Genomic DNA, 16,329 nt, shown 5'->3' on the forward strand with positions numbered 1-16,329 from the left:
AGCCGCTCTAAGTCTCACAGGAGTGTCGCTCTCAAGTTCTCCAAGTTTCGACCGCCCTGTATTTTGTTTAACCTTCACAGTTTGGTGCAAAGTTAAAGCAAGGAAGAATTACTGTTAACAAGTGACACAAATATAATTGTCGAGTGAACACCACTCAATACGGAGCAGGCAATCCCTGAGGAATAAAAAGTATCTTAAGGAGCAACTAAAAAAAAAGGGAGTGGGGAGGGCGGTAGTTTTAAAGCATACTGTGTCGTAAGGATTCCTCTGCCCCACATTTTCGGCGCAGACTAGAAAGCGTGGCCTGGAAACGATAGTGACAGATGGGTAGTTGGTACAACTTTTATTTGTAAAAACACTCTTGCCAGAAAGCACGTTTTCGTCGTGCCAGATACTCGCGCCGTGCCTAACGACGATGTAGCAACAAGCAAAATGTGTGCCTCTCAAATACATAGCTTGCACTGAGCGCGAAACTTTTGCAGCGTGCATTTTGCCAAACCGGATTTGATTTTCTCAGCAAGAGCAACTCACAATGACAACCAGTATCTAGTGCGATTACGTCACGTGCAAACCATGTTAAATACTTCAGCTTTCTGGTGAAGTGCGACGTTCGCAACGCCAGCAGTAGACGTCCATTGTGTAAAGTTGTGTAGTATTTATAGTAGTCTCGCGATGATATACGGCAGCCTAATGAAATGTTGGAGCACATGACTGATAAAGAACAGAGTCATGAAGTAAGGTCTCAAAACAAGTGCACGTAAAACCTAAGATAACATTAGCCTCCCGAGGTAGTATCCCGCGACGTTTCGAGCTGAGGCAAGCTGATGCCCAAAAGTGATTTATATTAGGATTCTAAAAAATCTTTGTTTGCCCTGCGCGGAATCTATGTTTAATTAGGAATATCATTTTATGCATTTCTATGCATTTCTTTTTGCAGTAAAGCGTTGTGTAAGGGATTATTTAGAAAAAATTGCGTGTCATCTCCTTATTTCTGCACATTTCGTGTATTTGCCTTCCGATATATCATGTGACCACAGTGTTTTTTGGCATGCCCTGCAACCCACTATTTTACACTGCAAAACAGCTAACAAAAGCACGTTGCCGAAGACACAACAGCTGGCGTATTTTCGAGTATCGTCCTTCCGTGTCGGTCTCAGTCGGTTATGTGAACTTCATAAAGTCAAATTTATCGATGATAATAAAAATATACTTAATTCCTGTCTGAAGATTTGGCAGCATAAATAGAAGATTCTCACCTCCAAGATATATAAGTAAATGCGCCTTTAAATTATCTGAAAGATGTTCGGCAAATATTTTCGGCGCTTTTATCATCAATAGACACGTCATAGGTGATTTTGAAAAGCTTTAAATAATGTTTTTTTTTATTATTTTGAAGCTAATTTAAATAACTATATGTGTTCCTCACGCATATATAACTTCTCAAATATATAGAACTTTATTATCGCGTTTTTTATGTGTTTTCACTATCGCCTTTTTTTACTGGAACGAACGGTGGAACTATGACGATTGCACACTTAAACTCTCAGAAAGTGTCCAATTAGGTAGCTTCCGAATTGAGTAGAGCATGAAATACCACTTTGTTCTATTTAACAAAAATCATCAATTAGCGAGGGTGATGCTTATTTGCAAATTAAATTGACCTGCATTTTGTAAAGAGCAAACCTCAACATCCAGGCTATGCCAGTTTATCCAATATAAGAAAATGTTCACATGGGTAAGCACTGTTTTAGGTCAGATTCGATCTCAGTACTAAGGTGCTCATAGGTTAGAGTGAACAATTTCAGCCACTCCTTTTCGCATGATTCGTCGCCCGCATCATGGTGCTGAGAGCAAACAATATGCTAGTTAGAAAAACAAGCATTGCGATTGTCGCTTAGTGTTCCTATAAAATATAGACTGGAAGGACTTGTCCCGTGACTTTCGTGACATTTTGAAAATTATATTCCCTTAAGCTCAGTCGTCTCGTCATCATATATATATTGTAAAACGTATTCCGTAAAACACATTTCATGATATATATGGCGACGAGGTGCCCATTTGATGATTGTATTCACTGTAATTAATTCCTTAGTTCAAGGGCAAAACCACGATTCAACATCTAATACTGCTATACAAAGTTGTACCAATCACGGGTATTTTAGGCAACCTACTTCACTTCCGAAAACATTTCGATTCAGGTACAATATATGTGACTCTGGTAAACGAAGGGATGTTGAGTAGTATAAACACGACGTTTTGTATGTTGATGTAGATTTTCCTTTCTTGTGGTGTAGGAATAAATAACAGAATTTTATAATTTTGGTACCTGAGAATAAAACTGAATTGAACAAACAATAAAAAAAAACTATATACTGTAAACGACTATTTTTCGTGGGCTCAATATTTCGCGATTTAGGTCAAAGCTGGAGTTTTGGAATAATTCGCGGGTTGTAATTTTCTCGACGCGGTGGAATCTCAATATAAATTTCAATCTGTTTACATTTTACCGAAATTGTTCGCGGGACCCATTTTTCGCGAATTGTAGGCGATTCGCGAAATTCTCAAAAATAGGTCCTCGCAAAAATCAGATCGTTTACAGCAGTTAGTTTCACGGCCTAAATAGCGCCTATTGACAGAACAACGCGGAAAATATATTCTCAATTTAGCGGTTCAAACCGGTTCGAACCGGTTCGAACCGGTTTGAACCGTTATTTTTTGCGCCCCGGAACTGAACCGGAACTGAACCGAAAGCCGTGAACCCGAACCCGAACCGAACCAATAAAAATATCGGTTCGACACTCTGGTTTTAACCTCGCCAAGCACAACCCAAGCTTGAAAGCTGCGCCGGTAGTGCGCTCGAAGTTCCGTCACTGTTCGCATTTAATATGAACCCGAGGCACATGAGAGCGCCAAAAAAATTTTAACAAAGTATATGCCCCCCCCTTTGAGGAGGCGGGGGGGGGGGGGGGGGGTACGGAGGGGCATACAGAGACATGAAGGAAGGGGCTACGTATGGCGACACTGGTGACAATTGACTCCGTAAGTGTGACGTCATGGGTCCAAACAAACCGTTGCTAGGGCCGTTGCAATGGACAAATACATGTGGCTAGGTTTCGCTACGAAACCCCGACCGTTCAAAAATCGGGAGTAGAATTTAAACTTCTAAAAATCACAGATATAGAAAGCTTGAATGTCATATATGTTTCGGCAGAAGTGTGCCGGTAATCGCTTGTTTCCGAAATATTTACGACTGCAACTTCCGGTCCTCAAGATGCCTGCAGCAGACGACGAATGCAAGAATTTCGTCTGCCACACGCCCGCCGGCCAAGCCCGCGCCGGCGACTGAACCGGGTGAATAAAGACAACATTCTGATAATGCTTTTTTTTTTTTTAATATAATGAGCTTCAGACACTTATAATAATTCATAGTGGGGTGCGATGCAAAATATGGTTTATCGAAAGTCCGGGCGTCGATCGAGATGATCGTCTGCTAAAAGATCGCAATGCACCCGTGAGAAAGGCACTTCAGACGATCGGTAGAGATCCCAAATTTTGTTTGCGGACTCGCGCTATAAGAGGGTGCTTCGTACCTAGTTGTAACCATCGCGTGGAGAAAGATTCTTGCAGTTTCTTCAGATTTCCGCAAAACCCCAAAACGCGAAAGAACTGGATAAAAAACATAAGGTGAGTTTATTACAGATTGTACTCTCATCGCGGGTTCGATGGAGATCTTCACCGAAAGAGGATATCCACTAAATTTAATGTATAAAAAAAAAATGCGAAATTGCGATAGACATGCAATATTTTAATAACCTCACAACCTCAATAATAATAACAACAAACGACTTACCTCGACGGCGTACGATTTGTTTCTCATTCTGGCCTGCACTACGCCGGTAACGCACTTGGGGTCGTCGTCGTAACTGATCTGCATGACGTGGTTTGATTTTACGGAATTTTCGCCCCTCTGAACTAAGCTGGGTTCTTCACAGCAAAAAAGACGCACATTGTGGAGGCCTCTGCGGACGCCCGCTGCAACAGAGGCCAGCAAATCTATCGTGTCGTCTGCTACCAAAGCAAAGCGGAGTGGAATACTTCAGAAATGGCTTTCATCGTTGCAATACGACGCTGAGATGACAAGGACATCTTCATAATTAGATATAAAGAAGTTAGGTTGCTTACAAAAAATGATTTACTTACTTATAAGCGAAAATCTAGCCTCGTGTGGAGTCTCCATGCATTAGTCCATAGCAACGTCCCTAGCAACGGTTTGCTTGGACCCAGACGCCAAGTTGTGACGTCATCACTTACGGGGTCAATGTTCAGTCAATTTTATGGAGAGAGGACCCGCATTACGATGCAGTTTCTCTCTTTCTGGTATCTTCGCTCGTGCATTTGGAGCGCGTTGCAACGCCGTATCTTTATGTGCACTTCATTCAGTGCCGTTAGCAGCAGGTCTGCTGGAAGCAAGCCATGAGCCGCGTGGTTCATTGGAAAGACCGCGGCCAGCGGCGGACCGGCTGGAAGTCTTCCGCAAGCCGGGGTTTGAAAACTTTTGTATTTTTTTTTTTATATTGCTGGTTTATTCATGCTCAGACAAGTTTTTCAATGTTTCCAAAACTCCCCCCCCCCCCACAAAAAAAAAAAACTTTTTTTTTTGGTATTTGTTTTTTGGCTTGGCCTTTAAACATTACGGAAGTTTTCCATTCCTATGAGTGAGCTTTTAGAACTGGTGAATTACGACTGGTCGGCAGTTGAGAGACGTACTGGTTTTCACTTGGAGTTTCTGTATGAAATAGCCCATAGCCTAGTCCAGAAAAGAAGAATGTTGGCGCGTTTTCTTGAGGCTGAGGGGACTCTGCCAGTCCTGCCCGCCCCGATTAGAATTGAATATGTCCGCCGTTTTGAAGCCATTATTTGCAGCGGCGTGACACGGTTCTAACACAATATCTGTGTTTTTTTTTTGTTTTGCACCCAGAAAATATTCAGCGAATCAACCCCCATATTAAGGTTAAAAAAAAAACAATAAAAGTTCGTAAATTGTGCATTTTTTCGAGATATTCCGAATAGTATCCTAACAAAACATACTCCATAAAAAAACAGGAAAAAATTTGACCTACCTTGGTGGGCCTTATCAAAACAAACAAACAAACAAACAAACAGACAAACAAACAAACAAACAAACAAACAGACAAACAAAAACAAACAAACAAGCAAACGCTTTAGAGAAATATAAAACACGTTTCAAACTGCGCCTTGTGCTTCTTTTAATTGGATCATGCGAAGATGCCATGACAGTTCAACTGTGTGTATTACCAAAAACATTTCGAAGTATAAAACGACGAAAACAAAACAAGAGTGCACATAATGACTCAGCCCCAGAGCCTCCAGGAGGACGCGGCCTTCTTCTGAGGGCGGACGCACTTGGGGAACTCCGTCTTGCCCAGAGGAAGCGAGATGAGCGTCTTCTCTTCGTCGAGGTGTACAGAACCGGCCTTGGGCACCGACTTGGACACCAGGACCGCAAACTGGGTGGCTGCCGACGCGAAAGACACGGGGAGTATTAAAGGAACGAACGACAAAATCGGAAGTAAGCGGCGATGGTGGTTGAAACTAAACTGCATCTTCGCAACGTAACGGCTGGTTCACACACTTGCGTTTGCTTACGACCGACTTCTTGCGATCTTCTGCGACGAGAGAGCAGACTGGCACGCTGGCGCCATCCATGAGATGGTTCTGGAACTACATTTCACTAGAGGAAAGGCTCTGCCCCCTTTGCAAAATTAAATGTAGTGCTACATATGACAAATGGAAACTCCATTTGTCATATGTCATAAAAAGAATAATACTAGAAAAAATATAAAATATACGGGACCCCCAAGTGTTCCACGGCTCCCAAAAAGATGGCGTCAGTGTGTTCTTTCATCGTAAGAGATATTAAGAGGTTTTAAGGCACACGGTCGTAAGCAGTCGCAAGGATGTGAACCAGCCTGATGGCCTGTGTCCATCATCTCAAATTTAGGGTAAACTTAATGTCAGATGAGAACAGCAACTTTGATAGTGTCTAATGTTTCTGGTAGAGCATTTCTTTCAATTTGGGTGTAAAGTAATTGATGATATGTTGTTGTTGACGTAGTGGTGTTCGCCTCAAGCCCGCCGGATGTGTTGGGCAGATGGCCCGGGAGCAACGGGCAACGGGAGGGAGGTGCTGTAGACGACTTATTTTTCGCGTGTTCAATATTTCGCGGTTTAGGTTAAAACTAAAGTTTTGGAATAATTCGCGGGTTCTAATTTTCACGACGCGATGGGATCTCAATATGAATTCTAATGTGTTTACATTCTACCGAAATTGTTCGCGGGACCTATTTTTTGCAAATTGTAGGTGATTCGCAAAATTGGCGAAAATTAGGTCCTCGCAAAAATTAAGTAGTTTACAGTATTTATTTTTCCTTACCCCGAACTATTTGCTAGACATATCAGGAACGTCTGGGACGGGGGCAATCATCCACTCACCAGACATTCTCCGATGGCCTTGCCACGGTGCGACCAACATGAACGCGATTACGCAAGGTCATAGCAGGGCTCTTACATAAAGCTAAAGTAATTGGATCCAGGAAAAGAAGCGCCAAGCTCCCCGTTTGTTCACCATTTTGGTCAATTAGAGTGAACAGTTTCTCCTTGACCTATTTATTCTTGGTGGGCAGATCTGAATTCGCTGGTGACGGGTAGCTTTATAAACACGTTTCTTGTAAACCAAGATTCTGCAATAAACACATCAATGACACAAGCACACATCTTCGCACCGCCATCAAACCTGCGGGGTCGGTGCTCGGAACCATTAAAAGTAGTTTTCTTGACTTAAAATAACCACGAACAACAGTATGTAGACCTGTAGTGATTCGCATGATTAATAAGTGGATTTCACGCACACTGCCAAAGACGCTGATATTGGCGGGGAGCACTTTCAGTACAATGATACGCCATAGGGATCTTGGCGCGACTAGTTTGGAATTGGAAGCTTCGAAGAGTCGAATGGAGCGAAATGGCCGTGGGCTTTAACAACTGAGGCCGATCAGCCATCACCTTGCGAGCTTTAGTCGTCTGTATATATCTATTTGTATCCCGCTGGCAGGCAGGGAAGGTAATGGCGCTACTGTTCCAGGATCCAGTAACTTTAATATAACACTATAGGCCCTTTTACCGTTTACAAATATGAAACGCTGCTTGCGTCCCAAGCGACTTCCGGTCGCTCCGTCTTTGCAAGCCTTTCGAGCTTGCTGATGTCTCCAGAGCATAAAATCTACACAGACAATGAAGTTTTAGATTTAACGAGGGCCTTCGGCAATATGTTTAAGGCATAATCTAATATGCCTTAAGCATATTATATTAAGCGACAAAGTATACTATTTTAAGCTCTTACAATGGATTTACAAACACAGAATATACTCCACACCCAAAGAGAGCTTAAGCCCTTGCCAAATACGAGACCCAAAGCGAAGGATGCCTTCAATAAGAATCAATTATGGTCGCCAAACTTTGTCATTTCAGATAATCAAGATGCTAAACAGAACAAATATGACTATAAATTACAGTAAAACATTTTATGCCTTCAAGAAACGGTGCCGAAGCTTTCTCGTGGGCAGTGGTATCAGCTCCTCAGTTGTGTAATATCTAGGCTAAGTTGTTATTTTTATTATGCCCTTATACTTAACTACAAATGTGGCTCTTGACATATATTGGATTATTCTTCACTGCTAAACTAAATGGCGGCCATCAGTCGTATCTTATGCTGTGTCCTTCTTCTCTTTTTTTGTTCCCGCGTAAGACTTTCTTTATGTCTATATTAGTGATATGCTGATTCTGTGTCATACCACGTTACATTTGTTTTACGATACGAATCACGCTTGTTGTGTAACATGTAATTTTGCTAGTTGTTTTTATTGTGTCCTTTTATTTCATCTTTGAATTTCACATAGTTGAATGAATTGAACTAGCTGTTTCATTGTGCCTTCTTTTTATTATTATTTTTTACTGAATATGCCATGTTTTGCTGACTGTATTTATTGCACTGCTGACTGGTGATCTGTTGGGGGGCAGAGACTGTCAGGCTTCACGCCCCCGAGCGGAAAAACCGCCAAACAAAATAAAGAAAACTAAACACTATATCATAAGAATATTAAAAAAAAAAAGTTTGAACAGATATCGCACTTCCTGCTTCTTTTTGCCTTCTCCCGGAGAAGCACAAGGGCTAAATACTTCATTGGCGTTTCAACCAGCGGTGTTAGGGGGGCTTTGTTCATTATTTTTATAAACCGAAAGATCGCAGGGACGTCAAAGACTGGAGCACCGCCTGGTAGCGTTTACAAAGGAAAGGGTCTATAGATATAAAACAATCGAAGTTGCGTCTTCACTCACGTTCGTCCAGGAACTTGCAGTGGCAGGAGCTTAGCACGGTGAAGCTGAAGGGACCGACTTCACCTCGAGCTCCCATCAGCTCTTCCTTCACGTGCAGTCTTCCGGAGCGGCACATACGGGGATTCGCTACGTGACGTGGAATAAGAGACGTAACCGTAGATGGATCACACCCTTTTTTATTAAAATTGAATTCACATTCATTCAAAACGTTCGCTAGGGAGAATACATTTCCAGTTTATTCAAATAACTGACTACAGCCACCTAGAGATTAAAGAAGACAAGGCGTGGTTCATTGTGTTCATGGTTCTTGCCTCGTGACTGGTCGTTTGGTCTACCTATCGGCGAATACCGTAATCTAACTGGCTGCGAGGCGACAATGAGAAGCACGGTACTCGCCATGCCCTGCGTTTCTTAAAATGTCAGTGACAAGAGGGGCGACAAATCGCACTCAACTCGCTTGCATTAGACAGCGCGCCTACACCGTTAGATTCTCCCCTAGTGAGTGAGCATTTCGCGGCTGGGATAACACAGGCGAATCAAGACGTCTCTCTACCTCTTAGAAGGATAGAGGGCAAAATTTTTGACGTCGCTTAAAAAGGGAAATGCGGGACACGACGCCAGTGTTGCATCACCTTTCGGTTGAAACTCATGTTCAGTCTGCGAAGACACGAGTCTCAGACGAACACAAACGCAGCACTCGCGTCGAATCCGCGCTCCTCGTGAGCCTCTTTAGGTGGCGTTGATAATTCAGTCCTTCAGCCTTATTGTCTTAGGAGATGTTGACTGTTCGCTATTCGAGGGAGAGGGTTTTCGCCGGTGCACCGAGACACCGGGTTCACCGCGACAGCCGAGGCGGCCGTCTCGACTGGAGCTAGAGGAGCGCCCGACAATAGATGGCGCCATCCACCCCTCACAGGTAAAAAGGAAAACCGCTCGGCTGCGTCGCGTCCAGCCGTTCTAACTCCGCAAAAGCTGTCAGTGCCCAGGCCGATAGATTTTCGCGGAGTAAGATGCATTCTCTAGTGAAGTATATGAAGACACTGTTTGCGGGACATCTGATATGCCGTCTCGACTGAGGCTATAGTGGAGTCCTCGACGATAGATGGCGGCAGCCGCCTCTCCCAATTCAAAGGAAAAAACCCGAAAGCAGCGGCGGGTACAGCCCTTCGAACTACGCAAAACCTGTCCTCGCAAGGTCATAGACATGTCGAATGTATAGTGCTAAATCCACGGAAGACGCCCGCTTCATCGCTATAACGGTTCTTGCATTGTCGCAATATCTCCGAAATTGGTTTGCAAATAATACTACTTGCAAGCCGTAATATACAGGGTGTTATTTTTAAGCTCGACAGATTTGTTTAAAAAAAATCCGTGAAAGCTACACTTCTGTGGTTTGTGCAGGTGAGTTATACGGCCAGGAGGAATGGCGTAGGAGGCTAATCGTAATGATCAGTTGGCTAATTAGTAAGTGAAATTTGTCAATTAACTTTTTTAATTAGTGAAAATAGAAATATGGTTCCAATTAAAAATTGCTGAGCATAATCCAAGAACCCCTAAATCTGTAATTTTTAGAAAGAAACTGTGTACGTAAGAAGCGTTGTAGTGCCCTAAAGTTAACACTCGTGCAGCCGGAGCAAGGCTCCCGGGTGCGATAACGCGCGTGTGCGATTTTGTTTCGTATCTTATCATGGTCCCAGCCGTGTATGCTAGTATTTGTAGCCAAATACCGCAATGTATGTCGTGTTTAAGACATTGGATTTTGTCGAGCTTACTTGGGTCTCCAGGTGTACGGTCCGACTGAGGGAACTGGTACCTTGCCTTCGCTAATGGCGAGAAGAAAAAAAAAAAAGAACCAATGTGGCACGGTTGTATACGCCAAAATCAGACATACTAAACTTGGAAGGTCCACATATTTGACGGCAATAATGTTTTCTCCAAAAGCTACACGTAGATTTCCGTCAGATTAATAAGGACAAGCATAAGCTTGAGACAAAGCTTTTCCCATCTTAAGAATAGGATTTTCCAATCGATTTCGCATATAATTTGCTTTGCAGTTACATTTCTGCAATAGCAGCCTAATACAAACCCTGTCTGTCATATCAAAAATGTACTTTTGGTACCGGTGGTAAAGCACACACCTGCTCAAGTGTAGGCCATGGAAGGCGAGCGGGTAATAGGAGAGAAAACATCAAAGGATTTATGTTTGCTTACCCCGAATGCTAATGATGACTTGATTTTCAGACTGGTGTGAAACCTCTGAAAACACGAAAACACACATAAGTTGATGCCGTCCATATACACATAAATTGCCATGCTGATAGAGGAGTCAACTCACTTGACACGTTGATCTTGGGGGACCACCAAGGTTGGTTGACTGGTGAAACAACATTTAGTTGAAAAAAGTTTGCACTTCGTAACGAAATCTTATTTTTTGATGACGAGCACACGCCCCTGGTCGACAAACCTGATGGAGCAATCACCCAATAATGCTTGACATGTCACTGCCCTCTTAGACAATTATAACCAAAAAGAGTCGAGGGAACGGTAGGTCACTTTGCTGAAGCCATCACGCATAGAAGGTGTATAATGCGTCGCTGCATTCTTAAAGAGTTCATGCCATAGACCAATCTCACCAGCCAGTTTAGATACGTAACCGCTGTCGCAATGCATCGAGATAACTTTAGTTTATCTGCACGTGCGACAACCACGCTGGAGCTCTGCGGATGCAGAGCTTAAATGGCACGAACCGTCTGGGGCACAGCCACCTTTCCCGCCTGTGTCCTGTGAACTTAAGTTAGAGCGCCCTCACGCATGCGCCGAACGCTAGGCGAGATTGGTCTATTGTTATTCTACTGGATCAACATCATACATCAAACATGCCTCTTAACCGGACAAATTGTGAAAAACCTTTAAAAAGATCAGCAGCCTCGCGAACAGTTCAGTAAGAGCCGACACAAAAAGAGTTCATCTTATTTGAGGACAGCTCCAACTGGGAGTTTTGCGGTTTTTTTCCAATTTTGATAACAGCCGGCTCCCATGTTACATTTCGGGGTTTATCTCTGTATAAACTAAAAACACGGAACCTTATGCATGATGTATATAAAAGTATCAATATCATAATAAGGGTGATATTAGGGTGTTAAGTTTGGCGGTGCTGGTCGAAGAATGCAATGACTTCAAGTTCCAACCGTGCGTTTGACACACCATAAAACTTGTCGTTGACAACTGATGATGTGTAGTCAGGATCACAGGTCGTGACATCACGGCGAAACAAATCCTGATAGTAATGTCATGGGTAAGACCGATAAGGGGGCGTCATCGATGTATTCGGCGTCCATATTGTTATTTGTATACACGTTTATATATAAAAAAAGCTCCAAACTAAAATTTTAAACATATATATATATATATTTTTTTTTAATGTTTTGTGCTCTCGTAAACAAGCTAAGAACAAAAAAGGATGAACTTGTCTTCGATGAGTTCTTAAAGTTTACGCCGGGCCCACGAAAGGAAGCTTACCTGAGTAGGGCGTGGACGAGAAGACGTCGTCGGCAATGCTCACAACGGCAGCTATCGGACGAAAAAGAAATCACATTAGGATACGGGAAAATTCAAAACGTCTGGTTTGGCTCGGCCACCGAGGGCTCGGCATAGTTTGTCAGCAGAGCGTTATGCCGCTGTCTGAAATCTCGGTAAGCGTCTAAGCCTTTACAGAGGTGCTCCACTTCGTTTCACGTTAAATCCGCGCTCAGCCGACGCTACGAGCTGTTGGGATCAATCAGACAGTGTCCAAAGCGCATAACCATGGTGTACGTTATGTTTACGTACGCGTTCTATCATCGCTGAACCAATCATAAACAAAAAAGGTCTAGTGACTTGCGCTTTTGACTCCGCTTGCTGATCTCATTACATCGTAGCGTCTGCTGCGCTAGGACGTGAGCCGAAACGAAGTATTGGGGTACCATGCGATTTTACACAATACGATAGCTTCACGTGATTGTATCTGATTGACTTTTTGGGAAGCTTCAAAACTTAAGATTTATGTCAGCCCTTTTTTTTTGTAATACTTTTGTCGTAACTATAACGGTGGACCTTCATCATACGCCTATAAATATAAATTTAGAACAGAGGCGCAGTTTGCACACTGCTGCAGCTCCGCGCTGATGCACACGCACCTGGCTTCGTCTTGCACCGAAATGCGCACTCATGGGAAGGAGACGCCAACGAAACTGGGCGTTCGTGGAGAAAGCATTGAACAAAGCTACGTGGAAACAAGCTGTAGTCGTTGACAGGGTAAGAACGACGGGACATCTCTTTTGGGATTGCCGATCTACAGAACGCGCTCGTTGCCTTCCACCGTACTTTATTGAAGCACCGTCGAAGCTTTATTGAAGGTAGGATGTTCGCGCCGGTGGAGAGAGAAGTGAAAGACCTCCGTGCCGTTCTCATTCTGTATGTGACGATAGCAACATTGCACCTGAAATGATTCTTTCTTCCTGCACCGTCATACTCGAGGAAATTAATTTAGTTTTACCGTTGATTTAGTAGGCCGCATTCATAGGCTGCTCAATCCCTGGGGTCCAAACAAAACACAAAGATAAGTACAAGATAGTTGATATTGGTGGAATGAGCTTGGAAAAAAGTCTCCGGGAATTTCGTGAGCTTTTGCAGGCCTCAATAAATGAAAGGTACAGTATTAGAGGGATACTGAACCGAAATTTCGAACTCACAAAATAAGCGCCAAAAAAACACGGACAAAGAGTAGATTGACAACGACACAGGGCGCACTCTCAACTGAATTTATTAGGAAAAAAACACAAACTTATATACCAATGGGAGCACACTATCAGACACCACACGTCACGTTAGTCTCCGCCCAGACCACGTTTCACGTGAAACGTGGTCTGGGCGGAGACTAACGTGACGTGTGGTGTCTGATAGTGTGCTCCCATTGGTATATAAGTTTGTGTTTTTTTCCTAATAAATTCAGTTGAGAGTGCGCCCTGTGTCGTTGTCAATCTACTCTTTGTCCGTGTTTTTTTGGCGCTTGTTTTCCCACGATGTACCAACTGGCCCATCTAAGCATTTTATCACAAAACAAGGCCGGACAGATAGGCGGGACGGTGAAAAACCCAAAAACATCACTCATACCGCGATATCTCTAACGGATCGACATATTTTTAGAAAAGAAGTGCCCGACTGAACCCGGCCGACGGGGCCGACGAGATAAGGCACGTCATGATTCCCATTCCCTCTTCTTCTCGCTACGTCCCGTGTCGAGCTGGTGAACCGAAGCGAGGAGGAGAGAAGCGAGGGCCCTTCCCCTCATTCGTAAATTCTCCCGGAGGACAGTGATGTCAAAGACCTCGCTTGGTCGCGCCCTTCTTTTCCAAAACTGCGGCCATCCGTTTGAGATATCGATGTACGAGTAATGTTTTGAAGTTCGTAGAGCCCTATTCAACGCTTCTAGAGCCTTATTTTGCGAAATTCATATTTCCGTTCAGTATCCCTCTAACGACCACATCGTCTATATCGCTTTCAACTTCTCCTTGTGAGAAATCGGGGATTGCCCTGCCAAAGCCACGAATGGCATATTTGAAAGCCTCAGCGAAGAACTGAGGAGGAATTTATTGTACCTGGGTTCCATTTCGACACGCAAACGAGTTTTCAGTTTTATGGCGCGTTCGCCGCAGTAATTCCTCATAACATTGGGTGAAACCCGGTTGTGGATCAAACCCGAGCCTTGGCCCACATAACTCGACATGCTTTGTCGAAACTTTACTTCGGTACATTCTGCTCAAGACCCATACGACTCCGAAAAAATACGAGAAGAGAGGACGACTTTAAAAAGTAATTATGTTTTGTGTTAGTTTTTACGGCTGTAAACTAGTCAGCCCCAATGAGCGTCTGGTGCGTCCGTTGGAGACGATAAATTTAGCCAATACACTACCACTGCTAGCCTGGGGTCTTTAGCGTGCATCACACAGTAGTAATACACGGTCGCACGCAGATACGACACTAATCCGGATCGAAACGGGCAGGAACGGGCAGGGAGGGGGAGGGGGGATAGAATCCTGGATTCCTGAGTTTTGCAGCGTGTGCTTACGCTCCACGTGCTCCGAGTTTCGATGCGAAAACACACTAGGCCACCGATTTTATTTCTTCTTTTTTATTAGCTCGGTCACCGATCGTACGACCAAACGAAAGCGTGGATCCAGATATACTTACTAATACCCCATAGGCTTAGTCACCATAGAAAGCATGATTGGGCTTTGAAGACAGGGACATGGGAAGAACAGACACCACTGAGCGCCACTTGTTAGCGCTCTGTGGTGTCTATTCTTCCTATGTCCCTGTCTTCAAAGCACAATCATGTTTTCTAACGTACCATACCAACTTGCCCAACAATCAGCACTTGTTACTCACCATAGTCTGAATTGCAGTACTGGCTAACAACGTCAGCGTCCTCGGTGGCGTCCAGGCATGCGGGGCACGACTCGTGCGTCTGTTCGGGACACGGCGCCACGTCCGTCTTGTCCTCCTCGGTTATCTCTTCGTCTATGTCCAACTCCGCAGGAGGCAGCTGCTCGATGAGGCCGTCTGTCACCTCGGCTTCCTGTGTACAAAGCCCCCCTCTATACTGAAAGTGACGCGACCCATTATACCAAATGCTTTACTGGGAAGTACATATTACTCCGCGAAAATCCAATTGTCTTGGAGCCGACCCCTTTGTGCACTAGGAACTACTAAACACGCGCCGACTCGGGGTTTTCCGCTCCTAAATGAGGGGGGTGTCTGCCGCCATCTACCGTCGAGGACAGCCTTCGAGAAAGTGGAAACAGCCGTTTCTGCTGTCTTGGCAATTCCGGTATCTCGGTGCGGCGGCGGCAGCCCTCTCTCTTGGCACAGCACGAAAGCGCGACGGCGTGAACAGCGGGATGGACATATCCATGCCGATGATAGGGGTAGAATTTAGTGCTGGTGCGCTGTCTAAAGCAAATGAGCGGAGTCGATAATATATAGACCCTCTCCGAAACTGTGAAATGATGCACATATTATGCGTAGCCGCCATTAGTTGACCTCATCGCTTCCGGCGTGAAGTCCGTGATTGGTTCCGAGTTCGCGCCGAGCACTTACGCAGCACTCGTGTGGAATGTGTTTCGACCCGAGCATGCTCCGAATGCTGACGAAGTGCTCATGACCAACTAATGGCGGCCGCACATAATTTATAAATAATTCCGAAAGGACCTATAAATAATTCCGAAAGGACCTATTTCAATAGCAGATTATTTGATTGTACTCTGACGTCAGCTCGCTGCGGTATCGCGGTTGTCAGTACAGCACATGCACCGATTCTTCACCTCACGCGAATAGGGCTTCTGCGCATGCGCAGTGCCCACAACCGGTGTGGGCAGACGCAGGCGTGCTTGTAAACAGCGCGTTGACCTATAGCCCCAGGGCAGTGAACAGGAGGCGCCAAGGTCGGCGAAAGCCGTATTCAGAGAAACTCTTGTCAATGTGAGGAGCCGGCGGGAGCTGCGAAAGCTTCGCCGCCGCCAGCGCCGCATATCGAACCCACGATGAACTTGCGAAGTAAAAATGATCTGGGATGACCTTGAAGGATCCGCGTAGCGCGGCGCAAGTTTTACTTTTTTGTTTCTGAATGAGGCTGAAACTACATGAATGTAAAATTATAAGAGACTGGTGGAAAAGGGGAGTTTCAAGGTGCTGAGTGTGTTTACTGAGCCAGGAAAGGTGGCTTCGACAAGAAAAGTATCCTGAAACACGAAGCGAAGCCGTTAATATGGGGTACGCGTTCAGGATTTGGGTCAAAACTCCCTCGGAGCCTGATCCGCAGTTTTTAACGTCCACTTCATCGTGGCCGCGTTAAGGGGTGTCCAAACAGGACACTAC

The 16,329-nt window shown here is 44.5% G+C and overlaps 1 protein-coding gene across 2 annotated transcripts in view; it reads right to left on the bottom strand.

Annotated features, from left to right (window-relative positions):
* Positions 1-5,242: 5,242 nt before the first annotated feature.
* Positions 5,243-16,329, bottom strand: part of LOC8029283 (hornerin) — a 71,798-nt gene continuing 60,711 nt past the window's right edge. For both annotated transcript variants that reach the window (XM_040209894.3, XM_029994637.3), the window contains 7 exons: positions 14,842-15,031; positions 11,935-11,985; positions 10,751-10,789; positions 10,627-10,671; positions 10,188-10,238; positions 8,416-8,541; positions 5,243-5,536 (listed from right to left, as the gene is read on the bottom strand). In XM_040209894.3, coding sequence (XP_040065828.1) covers positions 5,373-5,536; positions 8,416-8,541; positions 10,188-10,238; positions 10,627-10,671; positions 10,751-10,789; positions 11,935-11,985; positions 14,842-15,031 — 666 coding nt within the window. In that variant the 3' untranslated portion in view covers positions 5,243-5,372. The remainder of the gene's footprint in view (positions 5,537-8,415; positions 8,542-10,187; positions 10,239-10,626; positions 10,672-10,750; positions 10,790-11,934; positions 11,986-14,841; positions 15,032-16,329) is intronic.

Source organism: Ixodes scapularis, unplaced genomic scaffold (assembly GCF_016920785.2).
Source record: "Ixodes scapularis isolate PalLabHiFi unplaced genomic scaffold, ASM1692078v2 PGA_scaffold11__112_contigs__length_91849675, whole genome shotgun sequence".
In the NCBI taxonomy this organism is placed as follows: Eukaryota; Metazoa; Arthropoda; class Arachnida; order Ixodida; family Ixodidae; genus Ixodes; species Ixodes scapularis.